The sequence below is a fragment of the Hermetia illucens genome, chromosome 1 (assembly GCF_905115235.1).
Source record: "Hermetia illucens chromosome 1, iHerIll2.2.curated.20191125, whole genome shotgun sequence".
In the NCBI taxonomy this organism is placed as follows: Eukaryota; Metazoa; Arthropoda; class Insecta; order Diptera; family Stratiomyidae; genus Hermetia; species Hermetia illucens.
Window position 1 is genome coordinate 28,029,810 of NC_051849.1, and position 21,318 is coordinate 28,051,127.

Here is a 21,318-nt window from a genome sequence, read left to right on the forward strand (position 1 = left end):
CAGAATCCCGTGCCGCCTGAATGTAGACTGTACATCTCGGGTTGTTCTTCCCATGATGCCGATATCGTCAGCGTAGGCCAGTAGGACTTGAAGAGGATGATGCCCCTCGCATTTACATCGGCTTCGCGAATCGCTTTCTCCAGGGCCAGGTTGAAAAAGACGCATGATAGGGTATCCCCTTTTCTTAGAACGTTATTGATGTTGAATGGCCTCGAGGGTGATCCTGCTGCTTTTATCTGGCTTCGCACATTGGCCAGGGTCAGCCTATTCAGTTTTATCAATTTCGTCGAGATACCGAATTATCTCATGGCCGTGTACAGTTTTACTCTGGCTATGCTATAACAGGGGGCCTTAAAGTCGATGAGAAGACGGTGCAATTGATGTCCATATTCCAACAGTTTTTCCAGAGCTTGCCGCAAAGAGAAAATCTGATCTGCTGCTGAGTGAAGCCTGTTTGGTATGGGCCAATGATGTTCTGGGCGTATGCGGCTATGCGGCCTAGCAAAATAGCGGAGAATATCTTATAGGTAGGTACTCAGCAACGTGATACCTCTATAATTGCTGCACTGTGTGATATCTCCCTTTTTATGTATGAGACAGATAATGCCTCGTTGCTAATCGTCAGGCATTGATTTGCTGTCCCATACCTTGAGCACAAGTTGATGAATCGCTTGGTGTAATTGGTCGCCTCCATATTCAACCAATTCGGCTTGGAATTCCATCGGGTCTTGCGACTTATGATTTTGAAGCCGATGAATTGTACGGACTGTTTCTTGTATACTTGGTGGTGGCAGTATTTGTCCGTCGTCTTCAGTTGGCGGGAACTCCAACTCGCCGATATTCTGGTTGTTCAGTAGTTCATCAAAGTACTCAACCCATCGCTCCAATATGCCCATTCTACTGGAAATCAGATTTCCCTCTTTGTCTCGGCAGAATGAATATCGAGGTGTGTAAGGCTTCATCCTGTTGACTTGTTGGTAAAACTTCCGCCTTCTCTGCCTGGTGCGGTTGCTCCCTGTACTTTTCCAGTTCACAGAATTGTTGGTTCTTCCAAGCTTCCTTTTCCGTCTGTGAAGTCGCTTCTCAGCTGGACGGAGTCCATGATAAGTCTCCGCGCGTGCTCGCGTCCATTGAGAATGCAGCATTACTCGGTATGCAGCATTCTTTCGTTCCATTGCTAGCTTACATTCATGGTCAAACCAACTGTTCCGACTCTTTTTGCGATTGGGGCCAAATATGTTTGTGACCGTATTCATGATAACGTTCTTATGGTGGTTGTGAAGATCATTTATTGATGCTCCATTTCCAGGATCTCTGTTCACTGCGGTTATTGCGGCATCCACTTCCCTTTTATAGGTGTTGCGGGAGCTGTGTTATGGATGGCTTCAGTGTTAACTCTCACCTGATTGTCATAGGGGATTCTGGATCGTGTTGTTATTCGAGCTCGGAGCGAGAAAATGCGCGAATCGTTATTCCATTGTCGTTGCCGGGTTCGTTGTTGTGTTATCCGACCAGTCCGAGGCTACTATTTAGGCTTGTAACTTCCGTTTTCCATGAAGGGTTGTCAGCCCTACCCAACCCCCAACCTGGAGGTTCAGTTGGTACAATTTGTCCCGTTTTTAGGCGCGGAAGAGTCGCCTTCACTCTTCTCCGTCTGCAGATTTTCGTTAAGAAAGAGCTCCCAGCAGTCATCACGTGGATGTGGAGATAGGGTTTGGTAGTAGAGCTATTGGTGTTGGTTCAGCAGGCGTTTCCCAGGTTTTATGCTCCATCGTGGATACCAACCCACGTTCCGCCGTGGACTTATACTTCCCTTTGACCACCCCATGACTTACCCCGGCCATAAAATTCAATGCAAAAGCATTTCCTTCCTCATCGTAGCGCTGCCAAAAGTTTTCTGCAGCATTCTTGCCAAAGTTGGTTAGCATCGTAACCATCGTACCCAAATTTTGCTATATTCCAACTACGCAAATAAAGTCAACCCATTGAGTTATTTTGCGATAATTTTGAATCAAATCGTCTATGATCTCTGTGGTAGGGTTTGTATTGATTTTGGGGTTTTTACTTAAGTTTCATTCACCATCACACTCAAACTAATGATAAACTGAACTGATAAACTGACTTACGTAAATGTCAGTATTGAAAAAGGATTCGAGCAATAACAAGATCGAGAGGCTGACGATCAACCAACTCGGCCATCGCACCGTCAGTTGTCATACTCATATAGCATGATATCTTCGGGTAATGAATAAGTTTGCCCTCTTGTAACTTTGTTAATAACAATAAGATTTCCGAAAAACTTTCCATTATCGTACACTTTGTTAAGGCCTAGATCGCTGTAAAATTGAGTGGAACAGACAAACATTTACTCAAAACCTTTATTACGAAAGAGATCGTCAGAGTATTTACAATCTGTAGAGATAGGATTACAATTCATTCTTAATAAAAAGGGATGTCATACATCCTTTTTCATATAATTCTCACTTCAAAGAGATCACTTTCAATTTTTATTTACTGTATGACAATTAAGCCGCTTTATTATTTCTTGGCTCGAAATCAATCCAAATTCCACCCCTAGCGTTACTCAAGAACGTGTCTGGCAATAGCTGAAGAGGAACTTGAGTTTTTGGAGATATTCGAACGTTGAACTTTCTGAGTATAGCTGCAATTCCTGCTTTACTTTGGGTCAACCCAAGTCGCTGACCTACACAAATCCTAGGTCCTTCGCCGAAAGCCAAAAACGAGCATTTATTGCGCGCTGCTTGCGCTTCCTCACTGAAATTGTCCGGATTGAAAGCGTTGGGTTGGGGGTAGATTTCAGGATCACTGAAAATGAAGTTCAGACTGTTAGTACTAAGAATGGTACTCGGTAGATTTAGATCTTACTAGTGTATCGCTAGAATTGGAATCACAATTATCGATCCTTCCGGTACAGTAATTGGCTTTGAGCTAGGATATTGAGGTGGGAACGTTGTGGTTTCGGTGCACTTTTTGATAGTTGCTAGCATGGGTGGATGCATTCGAAGTGTTTCTAGAATGAATTGAAATTAAAACTCAGAAGATATTCACAAAAGATTTTAGTACCATGCATAACTTTATCCAAGTAAGCCATCTCTGCAACTGCCTCGTAGGTGATTTTATCTTCATATTTGTCATATATTGCATCAACTTCGGCTTGAAGTTTTTTCTGGACATCCAGATTCTCCGCTAGCTGAATAATAGGGACCATATTGAGAGCTACTTTATTAAAACTTATTATTTATTGATGACTTACTTCATATAAACAATTTGCCATTGTTGTACTGGATGTTTCAAAACCTTCCAAAAGTAAAGATGTGCAGTGTCCATAAACTGTATTCATACTAATGGGTTTGCCAGAACTGTCCTTCGAGTTACGGATTATTTCCAAGAAATCATTTCTGGCTTCTGTTTCTAATTTTCGATTCTCGATAGCATCTTTGATGACGGATAGTAGCCATTCCTGCATGTTCTTAGGTACGAATCTGGAAGGTAGGAGTAATGGAAACCAAAATATATAGTGTATAACGTTAATAGATGGAGGTAGTAGTAGAAGTATGGGAATATAATTTACTCACGGAACATTGAAAATCTTCGATACAGATAGCCAAAAATTCGCCCCCATGTTATGAATGTAACTCCAAGCATGTGACGTAAAAACTGTTTCGCAATGTTTCGTGAAATGTGAATTAGGATTTGTGAAGGTCTCAGCTTCCAGGCCAAAACTTGCTGATGCCATTATCTCTATTGTGTATTTGGCACATAGCTGAAAATTTAGATACATTCATGAAACAAATTAGAAGGATGACCATGAAAATGCTTTAAGAGGTTGAGAAAATGGACTGTATTGCATCCTATTTGATGTCCATATATACGAATCTTCATGGGTTAATGCAGACATCAGCAATGTTTGCCACTACGAGTAGGTCTTATTTTCCGACCTAGAAATTGAATTGACCACTTTGAAATTTAGCATATGGCAACTCCCATATCATATTATGATGCGGATCACACCACATAGATCTTGACATGCTTAGTGACGTTTTGCTTGTAAGTTCAGTGACTTGAACAGTCAGTCAGAACAGAATGACAATATGTAAGGGTACGTATGTGTATTTCGTGATGACCCGTAAGGGATCCAAGTGCTCAAAGGACCCCCCCATATTCCCGAGTTTGGCTAGCATAAAGTTATGCAAGAATGTGTCGACGTTACACTTCGATGGAGCTTCAATATTTGCGGGCTAAGGATGGCCTTCTGACCATCGCCAATCGTTCTTGGATCCTACAAATAGTAGGAGTAATCTGATCGTTTTCCCGTGGCTATATCCGATCTATTCCCTAATATGAAGAATGAAATATGGTTGTTCATATACTTATCTTATTTTCGCTTCAAGTAATTCCCCATTACTATGAATCCATCCAGTTTTTCCTTTTCTACAGATGGATATTCCAAGCAAGTAAATGGATTGGGGTTAAGCTTGCTATAATCGAAGCCATTTTATCTGATGCTGAAGTAAAAGGGCTGCATTTCCCCAGAAAGGAAGACAAATCTATTTTTCTTTACGCTCGGTAAGTTATAACTTACCGAATAGTGTCTACAGCAATGTTGATCCTACCACTCTGGCTATAATCAATCGCGCGTTTTGGTTGCGAAGGAAGCACCAGTCCTTCTTTAGGCAATTTAGCTCATTCGACAGTTGATGAATTGAGATGTTTCGGGGTTGGCAAATGGCTATCCAGATTGTCGACACGTGCTTACATTTCTCAAAACTAGCCAGGCCCCCAAATATGGAGGAGGGGAGGAGGGACAATTCAGTCCCCATCAGATCATATACAAAACATGACGTGCCTATTTTACAGTACGTTGAAATGGCTTTAGGATGGATTTGAAACCCAAAACGGTTGGGGAAACCGCGAAAGTTACATAAACATCTAGAAAGGTGAAGCGTAAATAAATCTACCCGTGAAGCATTTAGAATGGCATTCACATCATCGAGCATTGAGATCATGAAAAATCTGATTATTATCAGTTTCAAAGTAAAGGTTAAAAAGTCCAAGAGAACAAGATCTTCTCAAATTCAACCCCTCAGCTGCCGTCTTCATGGTCACGTAAATACCACCCGTACGTGACTGTGAAAAACGTTATCTTACTAGTCGTGACCACTCGCTACGTAAGATAAAAATGTGTTACATCATCTTACTTCTTCCGTCCCTCTTCTTTGGACGGGTCTGCCAATAGTTTTATGCGTCCATCATTGACCAGAAGTGCAACGACGACTTCTAAAAGGACATGCCCTCCTGTATTTCAAACTGCATCTTTCATGGCCCAAAGCCTATCGTACAAAGCCATTTCATCAAACACATCAATATAATTTCCGGTGGTCAAAGGGTAGAATAGGTCCCAGGGCGAAACGTGGATTGGTACCCACGATACAGCATAAAATTTGGAAAACCTTTGGGTGAACCAACACCAACAGCCCTACTACCAAACCCTATCTCCACCTCCATGTGATGACTGCTGGGAGCTCTTTCTTAACGAAAAGCTGCGGACGGAGAAGAATGAAGGCGAATCTCTCGCGCCTAAAAACGGAACAAATTGTACCAACTAGTCCTTCAGGTTGGGGGTTGGGTAGGGCTGACAATCCTACACGCAAAACAACTTGTTACGGAACCACGGAGGGAACCTCGGACTGCACTGACAAAACAACGACGAACCCTTCAACGAAAACGCAACACGGATTTACGCATTTTCTCATGGAACGTGCGCTCCCTGTACAAAGATGTAGCTGCCTACCAGCTAGCCGATACCCTGCTCCTATATAGGGCTGATGTAACAGCGTTGCAGGAGATGCGTTGGACAAGGGTCGGTTTCCTGCAGAAGAGCCCCCCCACCATATATTATAGTGGCCATCCAGTAAACCATGTGCTCGGAGTAGGTTTTTTAGTCAGCCAAACAATGAAACCTGCTGTTATCGACTCGAATCACTATCTTGTTGGCATGGTGCTCCAAACGCGAATAACAACACCACCCAGAATCCCCTCTGACAATTAAATGAGGGTTAACAATGAAGCCCTTCGTAACACCTATAAGAGGGAAATGGATACCACAATAACCGCAGTCAACAGAGATCCCAGAAATGAAGCATCAACAAATGATCTTTACAATCACCTGGAGAACGTTATCATCATCATCATCAAGCCGCAAAAAGAGTCGTAACGGCTGGTTCAATGATAAATGTAAGTTAGCAACGGAACGGAAGAATACCGCATGCTGAGTAATGTTGCAATCTCAAAGGACGCGACCGGCGCAGAGGCTTATCACGAACTTCACGAAGCCTGGGAGAACCAACAAGTCTGTGAACTCGCACTACAGGGAGCAACTACACCAGTTGCGCAAGTTTCACCGACAAGTTAGCAGGATGAAGCCTTGTACACATCAATGCTCATCCTGCCGAGAGAAAGAAGGAAATCTGATTTCCAACAGAATGGGCATATTAGAGTGTGGCGCGGCAGGAATGTCGCGAATACCAGCGGACAGATGACGTCACCGGCGCTCCACTCACTTCAGACCTCGCTACAAGAGTGACCAATTCAGGAGCTTGTATTCTTTTCCAAGTTGAACCGATGTTTATCCCTTCACTTTAATGAAAACTTAATAATTTCTAGACAATTCGTCCGGAATTCCAGGTAACCAGGTATTAACGAACCAGGTACGTTTGAAATAGTTTTCTGGCAGGTTTTTTGTATTTTACAAAGTTCTCTTATTTAACAAAGTTCAATACACAATTTCAAAAAAGTACTCCTATTATAAATCCGGGATATTAGAAATTATACTGATTTCCGTCCGTAACTATTTTCTTTCTGCACAAAACTCATCCTTTTCACAATGACTGCCAACTGTCTTTTTTTACTTATTATTATTATTTTTTTCATCTGACGTTTCTCGTCACCTACTCTGTTCTTCACTCTTATAGCGAGTTCTGAACTGAGTGGAGCGCCGGTGACGTCATCTGTCCGCTGGTATTCGCGACATTCGAAATAAATTTGCCGCGAATCCTGCCGCGCCACAAGAGCAATGGGTTGAGTACTTTGATGGATTGCTCAACAACCAGAATATCGGTGAATTGAAGGTCCCGTCAACTTAAGATGACGGACAAATGCTGCCACCACCAAGTATAGAATTCAATCCATCTACTTAAAAATCATGAGTCGCTGGAAGCCGATGGAATTACAGCCGAATTGGTTAAATATGGAGACGACTAACTACACCAAGTGGTTCATCAACTTGTGCTCAAGGTGTGGGACAGCAAATCACACAGCGATTGGCAACGAGGCATTATCTGTCTCATACATAAAAAGGGGGATATCACGCAGTTCAGCAATTATAGAGGTATCACGTTGCTGAGTACCATCTATAAAATCTTCTGCGCTATCTTACTAGGCCCATACCAAAGAGGCTTTACTCCAGGCAAATCAGCAGCAGATCAGACTTAATCAGTGATAGAAAAACTGTTGGAATATGGACATCAGTTGCACAATCTTTTCACCGACTTTAAGGCCGCCTATGATAGCATAGGCATGTTAAAACTGAACATATTCATGAAAGGATCCGGTATCTCGACGAAGTTAATAAGACTGACTAGGCTGACCCTGACCATTCGACATCAACAACGGTCTAAGAAGAGGGGATGCCCTACCATTCATACTCTTTAACCTGACCCTCGAGAAAGTGATCCGTGATGCTGAGGTAAATGTAAGAGGTATGATCCTCTTTAAGTCCACCCAACTACTGGCCTATGCTGACGATATCGACATCATGGGAAGAACCACCCGAGACGTACAAACTGCCTTCATCCAGATCGAGTAGGCGGCGCGAGATCTTGGGTTGCACATCAATGTAGGCAAGACAAAATATGTGGCGGCAACGTCAACACCAAAACCCCACCAAACAACAACATGAAACCGCACTGGTTAAACGAGAAGAATAAGAATAGGAGAATACAACTTTGAGACCGTTGACAATTTCTATCTAGGGTCGAAAATCGCAACCGATAACAGCTACGATGTTGGTTGCCAACAGAGCCTATTTTAGCTTATAAAAACTGTTCCGCTCGAAACGTCTTACCATAGGGTCAAATCCTTTACTATGCAATACTATGATCTTGCCAGTCCTTATGTATTTCTCGGAGACTTGGGTTCTTAGCAAGAAAAGTTGCAAACTCTTGGCCGCATTCGACAGAAAAAGAGGGGGGGGGGGCATTCGCATTCCGTTTCTCTTTTCATTACAAGCCATAATACGAGTACGAGTAAAATTCAGATAATCACTTGGTGAATTCTGTCATGAACAATCTTGGTTGCTAGGTCTCCAGTTGCTGACTTTTCAATAGAGATCAATTTTACGAGTCAATACAAGAGCGTGTAGTTGTTGGACATCACGTTGCTTTAGAGAGGACCTAGTACTGAGCTCTGTGGTAAGTTCCTACTCACTTTTTACCGAATCCGAAAAAGAAGAAAGAATCCGGTGTCAGACTGTTGCTATTGGGCTCGAGCATGTCCCTAGAATAGTGGACGAATTTCATATGTTCTCAAACGCCAAGTTTTGCTCCACGAAATTCTCGGGGTATTTGTAGTTCGTATTGAAATCACTGGTTATGTTCTCGAGATTTTGACTTCTCCCATCCGAAACCCAATGTATTTGTAACTATCAGCTGTTTAACCCTTCCGAAACAAACTTTATGGGACTGTATGATTTCTTATATGTCTTCATTTCCACACCCCCATATTATTGCTTTGATAATTACATCTTTGGCTTAGATCCCGTTATTGTTGCAATAACAGTTTGAAGATTGTCTCCCAGAGTAGATCCTGCGCTAACTAGTAATGGTTTAGATTGACTTCTACTAAATTTATTTTTTCATTGCGTCCAAGATTCTTCAAAATACTTTGCGTCTACTGCTACTGACGACACGTCCTCTTTCTCCTAGGAAAGCGTACATCCACGGTAAGCCTTGCACTTCTTGAATAGATAGCTTTCTCCTTGACACATATTGCAGTCACCGGTGCATACCGCCACTATATGTCCAAATTTAACGCATCTGAAACAGCGACTGATAGACACTATTTTCACTTTACCACCTGCCAGCAGTTTGGAGTCTGCATTCTGAGTCCCTTGATCGCGAACTCTTGCAAACCGGTTTAAAATGTTTCCCTAGCTCCTCAGACTTCGAAAGCTACTGCTGACTCCTGCCAGCCTGTTATGTGGGACTCTTATCCACCTAAACCTCTTCTTCCACTCTCTCCGTAAGACTCTTATATGGTATTACGTCGCGAGGCTGAATGAGAATTTATATTCCACCTGTGTTCACGTATGTGCTCCTCACTCGTTTCTTCTTTCGGCTGACTTTCCCCTGTCTAAGCTTGCTATGGATAGCTTCGATAACCTTTTCGACTGCAGTCTATTTCCCCCTCTAATTTCAGCATGTGACTCATCAGATTTTCCGGAGTGAAATGTGCCCCCGTGGTAGCTTCTAATGCCGCTCTTTGGACCGAGTATCAGACATTGAAACAGGACGTGTTCTGTGTCCTCTACAATGTTCGAGTACTTTTGACAATATAGCAAATAGTAAGACCTAAATCGATAGAGATATGCTCAATAACCTTTGTGGCCGCTCAAAACTTGTGTTCGGTCAAAGCCTTCTTCACCCTGATGTCACTCGATCCATCTCCGAATATCCCATATAATTCTGCGGGTCCATCCCGTCACTCGACGATATTTTCACTCCGTACGAATAGCCGCCGACAGGCAGATGGTTCTCCGGCACGATACCCTCGATTATAAAGGTGTTGTCCTTCTCTCGTCAGAATACCAGGCAGGCCGCTTCGTCGGTGCAGTTAAGCGATATACAGCTCGCACTTTTCTTCTGTTTACTTTCTTTTCCAGTGCATCCATCCACACTGGGGCTGCATATAGTAGGGTCAAGCTGACTACCCTTGGAACAAGGAATCGATGGCTCGGCCTTAATTAACCTATATTCGACAGCATTTTCGCCAGAAGCGTTTCGCTATTATATGCCTTAGCTGCCACAACTCCCACCTGTAATATGAAATTAAACCCGTCTTCCAGTCAGTCTGTCTATCTATCACACCCATTTGCTCATAAACGGCTAAACGAAATTTGGGGAAAAGGTGAAAGCTATGAACGCCCACACACGCAGTGAGTTGTATCTTTCAACGTAAAAATTAAAGGGGGATCCCTATACGTGCAAAAGAGGGTCTAAATTTTTTTTCACCAAATACAGTCATGTGGGGTATCAAATGAAAGGTTGTGATTAGCACCTTCCGAAGTATTACTAGTTTTGGCATGTATTGCAAAGGGAGGAACGGCGAGGATCCGAAAGCGGTTATAGTAGGTTAAAGTTGCTGCTTTCGGGTCAAATTACTACTCCCCACAAGATAAAATGTCAGTACCACCTGAAGCGTCCAGCTTCTGGTTTCCTGACTTGTTTGGAAATGATAATCCTTTCCTTTGCACCAGCCTTAGTCAATGCTTCCGTGGTTTCTTTTTTGGGCTTTTGTGGCTTTGCCTCTCTTGTCAGTGTTGCTGTTTTCGCGATTGCAGCTATCTTGTTCGGCGTTGTCTTTTCCTCCTCTCTGCCTTATAACATCCGGAGAGGGTCCGAAAGACGTGCTTGCCCCTCTATATTCCTCCTTCCAAGTTTACCGCGATTCGGCTTTTGAGAAATGGTCACTTATGTCGCCTCGGTGCCGTTTGCTTTTTAATGGCATTTTTCCGTTTTCTATTTGTGCACTTCTGTATTTGATAGTTGTCTGAGAGCTCCTATGACTTCCACTTTCACCGGTATTGGCATCGAGGTAGATCAAAAAATCTTTGAGTTTCTCCCAAATGGATCCAGCACCAGTTGTTGAGATATATCTCGGCCACGAGATACTAAAAATACTAAAAATAAAGTCCATCTCGTGAGAAACGTTCTCAAAAAGTCTCCACCGGTTCGTTTTTCAAAATAACGACTCCTTTCAACTTCTAACTTAGGCTGTTTTTAAATAGAAGGTTCACCCCAGTTAGGATACATTTTCCGAGCTAGATCATCATCATCATTAACGGCGCAACAACCGGTATCCGGTCTAGGCCTGCCTTAGTAAGGAACTCCAGACACCCTGGTTGTGCGCCGAAGTCCACCAATTCGATATCTTTAAAAGATAGGTATATCCTAGCTGATCTAGGACTACCGCCCCATATCAGGCAGGGTCCGCTTCGTCTTCTCTTTCTATCATAGATATTGCCCTTATAGACTTTCCGGGTTGGATCATCCTTATCCATACAGATTAGCTGACCTGCCAACCACAACCTGTTGAGCCGGACTTGATCTACAACCAAACGGTCATGGTATCGCTCATAGATTTTGTCGTTATGTAGGCTATGGAAGCTAGATAGCACGAAACAATTGAAGCAGAATATAAACCCTTAAGAAGTCCTAGCAAGAGTTATTACGCGTGGACAATAACTGACATCAACATGACATAGACTTGTGATAACGTAATATAGTACTTACACTTTTAACTTCCAGCGAGGTTTTCCTTTCTTTCTCAATGTAATTTTCTAACTTGCGACCAGTATCGTAAATGATAGGAAACATAGTTTTGATCTGGAATAAAAGCGCCTTATCTTACTTTTTTATGAAGAATTAAAACTAAATAGATACTAACTTTACTAGACGTGAACAAAGATCCCATTTGTGATCTTAAAGTTTTCCAATCGTCTCCAACAGCTACAAATGGGTTTATATCCAACAATGGATCCATTTTTTTGTCGAAGAGGAAATAATTATCTCTGAAGGACTGAAAATCTTTGATGAAAACATCTTTCAGTACTTCTGAATCACGGACTAGGATCGCGGGCTCGTTGAATAGTCGATAAATTCCAACGTAAGCAGCATTGGGAAATGAACTGCAAGAAAAGATTTTAGGAAAATAATAAAGAAAAAACTATTTGTTATATTTTCACGGATAGAATAAAAAAAAAATTTAAGTCTTCTTATGACGCTATCATTCATCATCATCAACGGCGCAACAACCGGTATCCGGTCTAGGCCTCCCTTAATAAGGAACTCCAGACATCCCGGTTTTTCGCCGAGGTTCACCAATTCGATACGCCATCGCTCCATCTTAGGCAGGGTCTGCCTCGTCGTCTTTTTCAACCATAAATATTGCACTTATAAACTTTCCGTGTGGGATCATCCTCATCCATACGGATTAAGTGATCCGCCCACCGTAACCTATTCAGCCAGATTTTATAAACAACCGGACGGTCATGGTATCGCTCATAGATTTCGTCATTGTGTAGGCTACGGAATCGTCCATCCTCATGTAGGGGGCCAAAAATTCTTAGGACGATTCTCCTCTCGAACGCGGCCAAGAGTTCGCAATTCTTCTTGCTAAGAACCCAAGTCACCGAGGAATACATGAGGACTGGCAAGATCATTGTCTTGTACAGTAAGAGCTTTGACCCTATTGTGAGACGTTTCGAGCGGAACAGTCTTTGTAAGCGGAAATAGGCTCTGTTGGCTGACAACAACCGTGCGCGGATTTCATCATCGTAGTTGTTATCGGTTGTGATTTTCGACCCTAGATAGGAGAAATTGTCAACAGTCTCAAAGTTATATTCTCCTATCCTTATTCTTCCTTCATTGATGTGCAGCCCAAGATCTCGCGCCAATTGCCCCCTGCTCGATCTGGATGAAGGCAGTTTGTACGTCTCCGGTGATTCTTCTTGTCCCAAAAAGCTCCCCTCAGCTATTAGTCCTTTTCCCCACGATACAGAAACACCGCTACCAAAGCCCCCTGCTATCTAAGGAGCACGACGATCACGACGCATTAACATAGACCAAAATTGTTCTCTCAAGAAGAGACAAGAAGAGCTAACTATTGCCTTGCTTAATCACAAGCGTGTCTCCGCCCCTGGGTCTGACAATATTAGTTACCAGTATATACGCTGGTTGGCGCAGAAAACTTTCTCTGACTTGTTGCAGGCTCTGAACCTCATTTGGTGCAAGCCAAGTCACCCTGAGGACTGGTCTATTATTAGGGTGGTACCAATCCCCAAAACATTTAAGGACACTAAACTTTTGACTAGCTACCTCCCAATTGCTCTCATTAATGTAGCTGACAAACTGCTTAATTCAATGATCAAGTTTCAAATCAATAAATTAATTGATGAATGTAAAGCAAGGGTCAGCAGGTATTGGCTGTGGCGCTGGATGTAGAGAACGCCTATGAGAAGGTTGATCTGGCGACAATGAGTGACATATCGCATTCCCAAAGGATGCTCACCATGCTCTGCTGGCATTGAAATGTTCCAATATGTGGACGATTTTCTCATATTGGACACTGAAGATAATTGTATTTCGACTTCCAAATGTTTACAACGTGAATGTGCTCGTCGCTGAATTCCACAGATATCTCCTTCAAAAGAAGCAAGGTAACAACCCAGCTCATTAAAATGAATGACCATAACTTCACTCATGTTAAATCCATCACCTTTTAACGTGCTCTGTAAGAGACCAATTAAACTCTATTATTCCTAGAACCCCCAAGGCTGGTAGGGTGGTTAATTTTTCAACCGGTTTTTTTTGGGGTCTCCCACCCGAAAAGGCCATATTAATCTCAATAAATCATGCATTGACAGAATTCAAGTCCTAACAAGTAAACAGATTCTACTTTCCTTATTGTCAATGATTTTCGTTTATTTCTCTGAATACAGGGCAGCCGTTTGCTGCCTCCTTCAGCGGAATAATCCCAAAATATCCTTAATCTAAATATTTATTTTTTTTTAATCTAATTTTATCTGCATTCAGCCGATGCTTCTTTCTTGTCAAGATGTCTAACTACTCACATCAGAACAAAATGGCCGCTTACCGATCCATGGTGCACATACTTTTGTCTATACCACTTACCGAAGAAAGGTTCGAAAAAGAAAAGTCATACATTGTGGATTCAGCCACAAAAAAATGGATTTCGGCCATCTCTAATCCGGAGCTTAATCAGGAAAATGGAAGGTGTGTGTGTGTGTGGTGGGGGAAAAGCTACAGCTTCTGAGCACTCAGGCCGTGTTGGCCCATTGTACTCGCCTCCACCGTCTAACGGAATATTCCGGATTCGTTAACGTATCGCAGGATTTCCGTTAGTGGATGTGATGCTACCCGTCGCAACTGGAGAACATCGGCACCAAAAATCTGATGCCTGATGCGCCCATAGGCGGGGCATTCACATAGGAAATGCTCCGTCGATTCCGCTTCCTCATTACAGGAGGGACACGTATCATCTTAAGTAATTCCTATTCTGAACATATGACCAGCTAGTGAATTATGGCCTGTCAGAATGCCCACAATACATCTGCAAGTCCTCCTGCTTTTCGACAGGATAAACTTTGCGGTACGCATGTTCGGTTTTGGCAGGAAAAGTTTGGTGTGTCGAGCAGCATTTAGGCTCTGTCACCTGTCGAAGGTACGAAGGAACGAAATTGCCTAACAACTTTGTTCGAACGAGAGAGGAAGAAGATGGACACACAACGAGCCAGTATAATATACTCGACGGAAATGTTTCCAGCTTTGCGACAAATCTTGGTCAAAGAAGGCATCGAAACAATAGGATCAAGCAGGATTCACACGCTCAAAACGCGTGTGGTAGGGCTGTCAAGGGCATTAAATAATAGTGCTTTCTGATCCTTGCGTGGGACGCTGCTTTCATGACGAATGGGTCTGCCTGCGCAATAGTTGACCCTGAGAGGACGCATGTCTCACGGTTTTCCTTGAAAGTGAGTACAGTTTTGGCTGCTGAATTTTTTGCCGTTCTACAGACTATCAATGTGGCTTTCAGAATGTGGATTCTTCATACCTGTAATTTAATTAAAGAAACTGCGGCATGGCATCACCTACATGCCCTTTTTAAGTCACTGAAAATGCTATGGTGCCCGGCTCATGCGGGGTACGCACTAAACGAACTCGCACATGTTGAGATTCGTAAGGCATTCAGGTCTGGTCCTACCAAATTGGTCGAACCCTCCGCTGGGGATGTTCTTGAAGCAATTCAGGAAAACCGCTATAGAGATGGGAAGGATAACTTTCTGCCATCACGGGTCAAAGGACCATTTTTTCGCTAACACTCATGCAATTCTACCTATAAAGAAACTAGAAGCCACACGTACACTTACATCTTCCGACAAAAATTACTGAATCGTCTTCAGACCAATCTCACATACAATAAAGCTTTCCTCAAGAGGTTTGGCAACATAGATTCGGATAGGGAAACCAACGAGCACATAATTTTTTCGTCTAAGGACTATCCTCGGTTTCGGGTTAAGTGTAGATGGTATAAAAAGTTTTTCAACCATGCATGATTGATGACCTTTGGCAACATAGGCTAAGTGCCTGCCATTAGTCCTGTTGGTGCATTTCGTGGATATCAGGTCCCTATTTTCGACTGTTAGCCTGTAAGTCTCAGGAGACAAACAAAAATTAACAACAATAACAAGAAGGGACAAATGATTTGGTGATGGATCTGGATCTTCCCAAAGATGCTGCTGAGTTGCTTGGATAACCACTCAAAAGCAACAATTTATTACTGGAGTGTCCCTTTGTTGGTTCAGACATCGTGAAAAGAATTTTGGGCCTTACTTAACCCAAGAAGAAAATTTAGTTTGTTGTAGCGACACTGAAGGTTTGATGGTTCCATAAAATCCAGTATGAATCCACTCTCCTTATCGACTCATTGAAGCGTAAATTAAAAGCAGTTTTATTCCATAACAATGGTTTCTGTGTTTCCATTCCTGTTGGACATTCTGTGTTTTTCAAAGAGACCTATGAGACTTTGGAAGTACTATAATTTCTTAAAAACTGAAATATGAAGATCACTGTCGGCAAATATGTATGTCAATGCTGCTTGGGCAACAAATTATCTTGTTTTTCATGTCTATGGGTTAGTCGAAACCGGAAAAATCACTGATCGATTGAGAGTTGGGAGCCGAGGATGCTTATGGTTGGATTCTGCGAGGAAACTTGGTACCTTCAGAGAAAGTTATCTTTCCTACACTTCATATTAAGCTAAGTATGCTTTGTGAAAAGATGGAGAATGTTTCAAATACTACTACGGAGGCGAAATTGAAGGAAGGTATATTTGTTAGGTCAGATATTCGTAGGTTTTTAGCGGATCACGGGTTTGCCAACATCACGCCAGATCCAGAAATAAGGATGATTCGCAATTAAGGATGTCGTGGAGAAATTTTTTGGTAACAATAAAGGGTGGTCAAAGAGTAGTATAGGTCCCAGGATGAAACGTGGATTGGTACCCACGATGGAGCATAAAACCTGGGAAATGCCTGCTGAACCAGCACCAATAGCTCTACTACCAAACCCTATCTTCACCTCCATGTGGTGACCGCTGGGAGCTCTTTCGTAACGAAAAGCTGCAGACGGAGAAGGATGAAGGCGAGTCTCCCACGCCTAAAAACGGAACAAACTGTACTAACTGGTCCTCCAGGTTGGGGGTTGGGTAGGGCTGACAATCCTACACGGAAAACCGATGTTACGGAGCCACGAAAGGAGCCTCGGACAGGATGGACTTTAAACCGACGGACCCGGCAACGACAACGGATTAACGATTTGCGCATTTTCTCATGGAACGTGCGCTCCCTGTACAGAGATGAAGCTGATGAGCAGCTAGCCGATACCCTGTCCCAATATAGGGCTGATATAACAGCGTTACAAGAGATGCGATGGACAGGGACCGGTTTCCTGGAGAAGAGCCGCTACACCATATATCATAGCGGTCATCCAGTAAACCATGTGCTCGGAGTAGGTTTCTTAGTCAGCCAAAAAATTAAACTTGCTGTTATCGGCTTTGAAAATATAAGCGAACGGCTATGCACTCTGCGCTTGCGAGGCAAGTTTAGAAATATAAGCCTCATAAACGTTCACCCCCTACAGAGGAGACTGCAGAGTCGGAAAAGGATACCTTCTACGAGGCAGTAGAACGAACCCTCGAAGTCTGTTCCAGATATGATATCAAAATCATACTTGGGGATTTTAACAGCCAAGTAGGGAAGGAGCCCGTATTCAGGCGATACGTTGGCTCCCATAGCTTACACGAAGAAACAAATGATAACGGACTGCGCATTATTCAATTAGCAGGGTCACACGAAATGGTTGTTGGAAGTACTTGGTTTGCGCGGAAAGCGGTCCACAAACATACGTGGGCCTCTCCAGACGGGACCACTTTCAACCAAATTGACCACGTGTTGATCGAACGCCGCCACCTCACAGCCTTGATGAATGTCAGAACATATAGGGGGACCAATATAGACTCGGATCACTATCTCGTTGGCATGGTGCTCCGAGCTCGAATAACAACACCACCTAGAATCCTATTTAACAATTAGGTGAGAGTGAACACTGAAGCCATCCACAACACAACCCTCCGCGACACCTATAACAGGGAAATGGATGCCGCAATGACCGCAGTCAACAGAGGACCTGGAGATGAAGCATCAACAAATGATCTTCACAATCACCTGAAGAACGTTATCATAAATACGGCCACAAACATACTTGGCCCCAGCCGCAAAAGGAGTCGGAACGGCTGGTTTGACGATGAATGTAAGTTAGCAACGGAACGGAAGAATGCCGCATACCGAGTAATGTTGCATTCTCAAAGAACGCGGGCACGCGCAGAGACTTATCATGAACTCCGTCGAGCGGATAAGCGACTTCACAGACGGAAAAAGGAAGCCTGGGAGAACCAGCAAGTCTGTGAACTAGAAAAGTACAGGGGAGAAGCCGCACCAGGCGCGGAAGTTTTACAAACAAGTCAGCAGGATGAAGCCTTATACACCTCGATGCTCATCCTGCCGAGACAAAGAGGGAAATCTGATTTCCGACAGAATGGGCATATTAGAGCGATGGGTTGAGTACTTTGATGAGCCACTGAACAACCAGAACATCGGCGAGTTGGAGCTCCCGCCAACTGAAGACGACGGACGCCAAGTTTAGGAGAAACAGTCCGTGCAATTCATCGGCTAAAAAATCATAAGTCGCCAGTAGCCGATGGAATTACAGCCGAATTGGTTAAATATGGAGGCGACCAGTTACACCAAGTGGTTCAGCAACTTGTGCTCAAGGTATGGGACAGCGGATCAATGCCTGACGATTGGCAACGAGCCATTATCTGTCTCATAAACAAAAAGGAAGATATCACACAGTGCAGCAATTATAGAGGTATCACGTTGCTGAGTACCATCTATAAGATATTCTCCACTACCTTGCTAGGCCGGATAGCCCCAGACGCCCAGAACATCATTGGCCCATACCAAATAGGCTTCACTCCAGGCAAATCAGCAACAGATCAGATTTTCTCTCTGCGGCAAGCGATGGAAAAACTGTTGGAATATGGACAAAAGTTGCACCATCTGTTCATCGACTTTAAAGCCGCCTATGATAGCATAGCCAGGGTAAAACTGTACACGGCCATGAGAGAATTCGGTTTCGGACGAAATTAATTAGACTGACTAGGCTGACCCTGACCAATATGCAAGGCCAGATAAAAGCAGCAGGATCACTCTCAAGACCATTCGACATCAACAACGGTCTACGACAAAGGGATGCCCTATCATGCGTCCTCTTTAACCTGGCCCTCGAGAAAGTAATCCGTGATACTGAGGTAAATGCAAGAGGTACGATCCTCTTCAAGTCCACCTAACTACTGGCCTATGTTGACGATATCGACATCATGGGAAGAACCACCCGAGACGTACAAACTGCCTTTATCCAGATCGAGCAGGCGGCGCGAGATCTTGGGCTGTACATCGATGAAGACAAGACAAAATATATGGTGGCAACGTCAGCACCGAAAACCAACCAACCAACAACATTAAACTGCACTGGGCAAACAGGAAGAAGAATAAGGATAGGAGAATACAACTTTGAGACCGTTGACAATTTCTCCTATCTAGGGTCGAAAATTACAACCGATAACTGCTACGATGATGAAATCCGCGCACGGTTGTTGTCAGCCAACAGAGCCTATTTCAGCTTACAAAAACTGTTCCGCTCGAAACGTCTCACCATAGGGTCAAAGCTCTTAATGTACAAGACAATGATCTTGCCAGTCCTCATGTATTCCTCGGAAGCTTGGGTTCTTACCAAGAAAAATTGCGAACTCTTGGCCGCGTTCGAGAGAAGAATCCTCCGAAGAATTTTTGGCCCCCTACATGAGGATGGACGATTCCGTAGCCTACACAATGACGAAATCTATGAGCGATACCATGACCGTCCGGTTGTGGATACAATCCGGCTGAATAGGTTACGGTGGGCGGATCACTTCGTCCGTATGGATGAGGATGATCCCACCCGGAAAGTCTATAAGAGCAATATCTATGGTAGAAAAAGAAGACGAGGCAGACCCTGCCTAAGATGGAGCGATGGCGTAGGTCAGGACACCAGACAGCTTTTAGGGATATCGAATTGGTGGGCTTCGGCGCAAAACCGGGATGTCTGGAGTTCCTTATTAAGGCAGGCCTAGACCGGATACCGGTTGTTACGCCGTTGATGATGATGAACAATAAAGATCCTAATTGTGAAAATATAGCCAGAAGAATGCTAAAGTCTTTTCAAGCCTTAAGTGATCTTATGAAGCTAAAAGCACGTTTTCTCCAATCTCACCTGGACAATTTTTGGGGGGTTTTGGGGCTTTTCAGTGAAAAGCAAGGAGATGGTCTTCATCAAGATATCAAGAAAATGAAAAGAAGATATTAAGGAAATTTGAACATAACAATGATGGCAGACTAGCGCTGGATGCTGCAGAGGGACATCCCAGACAATAATCACAAGATGTACCAAAAGGAGCCTTATAGTGAAGAAGCAACGTTTTCAAGTAAATTCACGAGCTCCTTTGATTCAAAAATAAATTCTTAAAGTAATAAATATAGCTTCATATCTTTTTATATCCACTTCTTACATTTGTTTCAACTAATACCATTGAGAAAAATAGATACCAAATTTTTGAAAAAAAAACCTGACGTGTTACGGAAAAAGGGAATTCATTTTTAGATTCTTGATGTGCTGAATCTAAAAATGAATGAAAACACATAAATCAGTTAAAATTTTCAAAACAGCTTTTCAACGTTTTTTCTGCAGACCTCTGTTATCATTATAATAAAAAACAATGGATGACACAACAAGCGCAACCTTGACGTATCGAAGCGCTTCATAAAAGTTCAATTCTATAAAATGGGTCATTTCAATTATGATTATGAATCTTAGAGCAAACCATGTTCTGACTCCGAATGATGATGAGTAGGCTGGTCATCCCCAGCAATAAGCCGACTGTTACTCACGTAGCACTATCAGTTTTTTTGAGTTAATTTTGTTTAAAAAAAAACAGAAAAACTGACTGTCTAGCATTCTCAATGAATCTTTGCACAACATGAAATCTATCTATCAACACATAAATTTTTATTTCGGATTTTAAGATGCCTTACTTGTAAATATCCTGGTAAACTTGTCCATAGTGTTTCCGCGCTCGCACATAATCCAACATATTTCCCACGATCGGCAGTGGCGCGGGTGCCTTCACTCCCTTTCTTGCCCAATAATTAGCACTCCAGTAGAAGTAAACTACCAATAGCGACAGCGCAATAACTACCAGTTCTAACATTTTAACTGAAATTCACTTTATACGGTCTGATCAGAATAACGAATAGAACAAGACTGCAACTGCGGAAATGTAAACCACGATTAAGTAAAATATGAATAATTTGTATCTATATATATTTTTGACGTCGGCTACCCTTTCTTATCTCTATTCTTTTCTTTATGTAGAGATAAAGATAGCAATCCTAAATAAACAAGTCGGAAAGTAGTAGCTCAAGACTTCAAATATTAGGGGTTTTGCGGTATTAAAGGCAGATTATTTACTATAACACAATTCTTCGGGTGCAGTAAATTTACTCAAAATATACAATTTTAACTTATTACAATCTTGCTAATAATAGTAGGGTTTCTATGAAACTTTCCAGTATCTTTCTTTTCTTCAGCATTTGTCCCATTCAAGGGCGAGGTCGGCTCGTCGTGATCGGTTGGCTTTCTCGAATGCCTGATCTGGGAGCAATCTCGAGGCTTTTAAATCCCCATCCAGCGTATCAAGCCATTGTTATTTAGGCCTGCCTTTTGGTCGTTTACCATCGACTATCAAATTTTCCAGTATGTTCTATATCGTGATTTATATTACTGTGTG

General features: G+C 42.8%; 2 protein-coding genes across 2 annotated transcripts in view; one reads left to right on the plus strand and one right to left on the minus strand.

Annotated features, from left to right (window-relative positions):
- The window catches only part of LOC119646567, a 116,633-nt gene that overhangs the window by 56,440 nt on the left and 38,875 nt on the right, over window positions 1-21,318 (plus strand). The window lies entirely within an intron of this gene.
- LOC119646568 (probable cytochrome P450 308a1) lies at window positions 2,365-20,812 on the minus strand. The gene is made up of 8 exons (XM_038047051.1): window positions 20,564-20,812; window positions 11,743-11,983; window positions 11,589-11,681; window positions 3,597-3,784; window positions 3,275-3,503; window positions 3,085-3,211; window positions 2,887-3,031; window positions 2,365-2,826 (listed from the first exon to the last, which is right to left on the minus strand). The coding sequence occupies exons 1-8, from the start codon at window positions 20,737-20,739 to the stop codon at window positions 2,526-2,528; spliced, it is 1,500 nt and encodes a 499-aa protein (XP_037902979.1). The 5' UTR covers window positions 20,740-20,812; the 3' UTR covers window positions 2,365-2,525.